General features: G+C 54.4%; 1 protein-coding gene across 1 annotated transcript; it reads right to left on the bottom strand.

The window, feature by feature from the left end:
• Positions 1–700: 700 nt before the first annotated feature.
• LOC306957798 (uncharacterized protein C11orf87) lies at positions 701–1165 on the bottom strand (the record flags this gene model as incomplete). Its single annotated transcript, XM_079549112.1, has 1 exon — positions 701–1165. The coding sequence occupies one exon, from the start codon at positions 1163–1165 to the stop codon at positions 701–703; it is 465 nt and encodes a 154-aa protein (XP_079405238.1).
• Positions 1166–5377: the final 4212 nt, after the last annotated feature.

Raw genomic sequence — 5377 nt, 5'->3', positions numbered from 1 at the left:
TGCAGAACAGGGTTTGTTTTGGGACCCCCAGGAGGAACAAGGCCATCTTCCCCCTGAGGTGTATCACCTCATGCCACCACGCAGAATGGCAGTGGTTTTGGGGGTTGTGTCATGGGGAGGGCATTTAGAGATGATGGATGCTGGGGGGGAGAGGAAAGCTGCAGCTGGAGTATGGGGCCGCAGGGCACTGCAGTTCACCTAAACCCAGTTGGGGGTGGGTGTTACACAAAACAAGATCCAGTCCTGGAGAGAAGCAAGAAGGGTGGGCCAGGGGCACAGATCCAAGCACAATAGAGAGCTGCTCCAAGAAGACAGGGGGGGTCCCAAGGCACCCACCAGACCTGCCACTCCCCCCATTCCACACCCCAGCCATGCCATGCAGTGTGATAATGGGGGCAGGGGGGGATCCAGTAGTGGGATCACCCCAGCCCTGGAGGTAACAATGTCTAGGGAAAAGAGATCCCTGCCCCTGACTCTCTCCTCCAGGCTAGGTATATGGTCGCTGCGTGCAGGTCCTTCTCCAGCACAAAGACGCATCCTTTCCTTGCACAGTCAATGAGAAACGCGATGTGATCTGTCATGCGCTTGGATCATGGGCTTGTTCGTTCATTAGAATTAGCAATGTTTTCTTCTTCTTTGAGGACTAGAATAATCACTCCGATATTTACAAAGGTGCCTTCTCCCGGGTTCCCCTAAACCATCATGACAAAATCACCGTCTGCAAGAGCCCCACGCCAGCTGTGTCCAAAGCTGCCTGTGCCGGCTGGGAGCTGGGGGATGCCATGGGGGGGGGCCGCTGGATCTCCGAGTCCCGGGGGGGTCTTCCCAGGCGGCTGTCTCTCTCCGGGGGGGTCTCTCCCGGTGCGGGGTGCCGGCTGCCGCCGCTGCTGCGGGCACAGTGGTCCCGCTCATACTCCTCCTGTGCCTTCTGCATCTTCCGCTTCTTCATCTTCCTCTTGTGGATGTGGAAGGTGGTGAGGGAGAGGAGGATGAGGCAGAAGATGAGGGTGACGAGGACGATGAGAACGAGGGTGGAGGAGAAAGACTGAAAGAGCTGACCCACTTGCGTGATGCAGGTGCTGCTGGCGTTCGAGGTGGCAGACGTCCTGTTCAGGAGACAAGGCGGCAGCGACAGCCTCAACTCCTTGGAGAGCTTGGCACTCATTGAGGAGGCTTCGGAAGACGAGGATCTTCCTCCCCTCTCTCGAGACGCCGGAATTTCAGTGGGGGCCGGGCTCGCTCCCGGCAATGCCCGCGGTGCCGCCGGCACAGCCTCTCGCTGGCTCTAAACGCGACCGAGCAGCCTGCAAAGGGAGCGGGACCGTCAGCGCTGCCCACCCTGCCCGCCGCCCCGCCCCGGGCACCGCTGCGGCAGCCCCCGGCCCGCGCCCCGCCACGGGGCCAACGCCGGCGGCCGGAGCCGAGCCGCGGGACGGGCCGGGGGCGGCAGAGGCGGACACCCCGCGCACCGCTCGCCCCAACTAGTTGCCGCGGCGGCGGCGAGGGAGGGAACCCGCCGCTGACCGGAGCCCGCAGGCCGAGCCGACCGCCCCCGGGAGCCCATTACCTGCGGCGGCAGAGGCGGCGAAGGAGCGCCCGGGCGCCGCGGGCGCTGGGGGGCTGCGGCAGCGCGGACTGAGGGCGCGGAGCGGAGCCGCTTCGGGAGCGCCGCCCGCAGCCTGGCACCGCCCCGCCCCTGACGTCACGCCGGGCCGCCACCTCCCCTCGCACGGCCGCGGGCACGGGGCCTCGGGTGTCGATCGGGTGCCGGCCCGCGCCGTGGGGACGCGTTCTTTCCTGGCGGCGGGCGGCTGTCCCGTACCTTCCCCTGCGGGCTGCGCCCGCCCCGGCGCGCCGCCTCCCACAGGTTGCTTCCGGGCGCCCGGCCCTCCCGCCGTGCCGCCTCCGGGGTCGATGTGTGCTGGCTAGCCGGGACCGCGGTGTCTGCAGAAGTGGCCGGGGCTCCGTGCTCGGCGGGGTGTTCGTGTGCAGCGGGGTTGTGGGCTGCCCGTGAGTGTGCTTCAGCTAAAAATCGAGTGGTTCTCAAATAGAAGAGACCTTGGGATTTGAAGAATGCTTTCACTAGACATACGGGGCCAAAAAGATATTTACCTTCAGGATGAAGCTCCTCAGTTTTTCAGAAGGAACAGCGGTGGGGTTGTGGATGACTGCTTGGAGCCCAGTGGGTGCCTTCAGTCCCATGCTTGTGCTTTGACAGGGAGCTGGGAGCAGGGTCACTATGGCACCAGTGGCAGAAACAGGACTTCAAGGAAAAATAGAGGCTGTCTTCTGCTGGCCTGGAGCCACCTGAGAAGCCTGGGGGAAAGCCTTTACCAGGAGGAAAAGGATCTGGGGTGTTAGCTGATAGCAGGTTGAATGTGAGCCAGCGCTATGCCCATCTGGCCAAGGAGGCCAATGTCAGGGGTGGTAGAATGGTTTGGGTTGGAACGGACCTCAAAATAATCTTCATCTAGTTCCAGCCCTCTGCTGTGGGCTTATGTCAGCAATAGTGCAGCCAGCAGGAGCAGGGAGGGGCTCGTCCCTTTGTACAGGGTGCTGGTGAGGCCACACCTCGAGTACTGTGTTCAGTTTTGGGCTCTCACAAGAAAGACACTGAGGCCCTGGAGTGTGTCCAGAGAAAAGCAACAAAGCTGTGAGGGATCTGGAGCATAAGTCTGGTGGGGAGTGGTTGAGGGAACTGGGATTGTTTGGTCTGGAAAAGAGGAGGCTCAGGGGAGACCTTATTGTGCTCTGCAACTGCCTGAAAGGAGGTTGTGGTGAAGCTGCAGTCAGCCTCTTCTCCCCCATAACAGCAAGAAGATGAGAGGGAATGACCTCACATTGCACCAGAGGAGGTTCACGTTGACCATTAGAATCATGGAATCATAGAATCATAGAATGGCCTGGGTTGAAAAGGACCTCAATGATCATCTAGTTTCAACCTCTCTGCTATGTGCAGGGTTGCTAGCCACTAGACCGGGCTGCCCAGAGCCACATCCAGCCTGGCCTTGAATGCCTCCAGGGATGGAGCATCCACAATCTCCTTGGGCAACCTGTTCCAGTGTGTCGCCACCCTCAAAGTGAAAAGCTTCCTCCTAATATCTGACCTAAATCTCTCCCGTCTTAGTTTAAAACCATTCCCCCTTTTCCTATCACTATCCACCCTTGTAAACAGTTGTTCTCTCTCCTGTATTCTTCTCTTTAAGTACTGGAAGGCCACAATGAGGTCTCCCCAGAGCCTTCTCTTTTCCAAGCTAAACAAGCCAAGTTCCCTCAGCCTTTCCTCATAGCAGAGGCGCTCCAGCCCTCTGATCATCTTAGTGGCCCTCCTCTGGACCCGTTCCAGAGCTCTGCATCTTTCTTGTACTGGGGTTCCCAGACCTGGATGCAGTCCTCAGATGGGGCTTCACTAGAGCTGAGTAGAGGGGCACAATCACCTCCCTTTCCCTGCTGGCCACAGGAAAACATTAGGAAGAACTTCTCAGAGTACTGAGACATTGAAACAGGCTGCCCAGGGAGGTGGTAGAGTCACTGACCCTGTAGGGGTTCAGGAACATGGAGAAGTGGAATTAGGGGACATGATTAGTGGGCAATCTGGGGATGGGTTTACAACTGGACAGGTGATCTTAGTGGTCTTTCCAACCTTAATTATTCCCTTTGCAAAGGAGCTACAACTCAGGGTTTCCTCTAAACCAACCCAAATGCCTGTTCCCATTGCTCCTTCCCTCTCCAGGTAATACCTAATACCTAATGCTGCAGGAGCTGCAGAGAGGAGTCTCACCAGAGAGCTGAAAGACAGCTGCTGCCCAGTGCTTGCCCACCCTCCTTCCATGCAGCCCCCCAGTGCCGCTCAGTGCCTCCGTGCAGTGCCCATATCACACCTCCCTGTGTGTTTTCAGCAAGGCATCTCTTGCACACATGCACATCCCCTCTTGCATACCCATGTCCTCACTGATGTTATGGCCTCCGTAACCCTTTCTTCCTCCATGCCTTTCTTCAATGTGCACATCTGCATTAATGCACACTCTGCTCACTGCCTTAGAAGAGATAACCTCCAAGGTTACTTGCAGCTAAGGCTGCAAAACAGCACTCTGGACATTCCCTCTTTCCTCTGACTATTCCCAGAGCAGTGTTTGGGTAAGAGGCTACAAACAGGATGGGGGGCATGGAAGGTGCCCACCATGCCCTGTGGTCCTGCAGAAATCCTCAGATCTCCCTCATGAGCAGTGAAGTGTGACAGACACCAACAGCTCTGTGCTCAGGCAGAATTGGAGAGGTTGTAGAAGCAGATCTGAGATATTAGCTCATTGATTAGAAAACCTTTTTTTTTTTTTTCAAGGGGAAAACAGAAAAAAAAACACCACAAAACCCATAAGATTGGCCATTTGTACAGAAAACAGCATTGGCAGCTTTAGTATATTTAAAAAGATATCCTACGATGTTAATTCTGTGCATGGCAGTAATAGCCAAAAATGTGGATTGAGTAAACTTTAGAGGCAAAGAATTTTCTACTTCAGATACAGTTGTTATAAATTAACAGATAGGACTAGGTTCACGTAGCACTAAGATATTTTCTCTTATCTTCAGATCTTAACTGTTTGAAAAGGTAACACAGGAGTATTGAAAATTTAGTTGCTTTAAACACATTTAAAATCCTTTGTGCAGTTCTTTCACCTGATGTCTGTCCCCACCTGAGTGTTTGCCCCCCATGTCACACAGTGTCTCCTCCTTTCTCACCCTCCCCAGTCCTTGCTAATCTCCTTCCACCCAGACTGCTTGGGCTGGAATCCCCGGGATGAGTCAAAGATATTTTATTTACTTTCAGAGTGGTATTCTCATTATTCCCGGCTATCAGGATTAGCAAAAAGTGAAAACATGAGTGTCTTGTGTATTTGTGTGATAATTATTCTAACTAGTAGGATTTTGCTAAGCTGCAAGGGGTGAAAAATGGGCCTGGGGACTGGAGAAGGGCAGAAAGCATCAAAATCTCCACAAATTTTTAACTCTCTCCCTGCTGTCTCAGCCTCTCTGCTGTCTGTGTTCATTTACAGCTTTGAAATATCTCTGCTTCACCTAAAAGAATCAAAGAGCAGAGGTAGTTCTTGCCCTAGCAAGAATTTTTAATGAGAGAGACAGTCAGAAGAGGAGCACTGTAGAGAAGAAGGGAAATCACAGTACTGTAGTTGGCATTCTGGCTCATGCTAGCTGCCAGCCAGCCAAAGTTTATGGATTCAAATATCCACAATCAGAATACAGTGAGCCTCAGAAATCAGGAGAAAAATCTGTCTTCTTGTGGACCAGTAGCTGTGTTATTATTCCATTGTTCTGATTCACTGACATGATTGGATTTGAACATAAACATGCAAGAAAAGAATGC

Source organism: Tetrao urogallus (assembly GCF_951394365.1).
Source record: "Tetrao urogallus genome assembly, chromosome: 1".
NCBI lineage: Eukaryota > Metazoa > Chordata > Aves > Galliformes > Phasianidae > Tetrao > Tetrao urogallus.
Note: the sequence above shows the minus strand (reverse complement) of the source record. Positions and strands in the feature narration are given on the sequence as shown.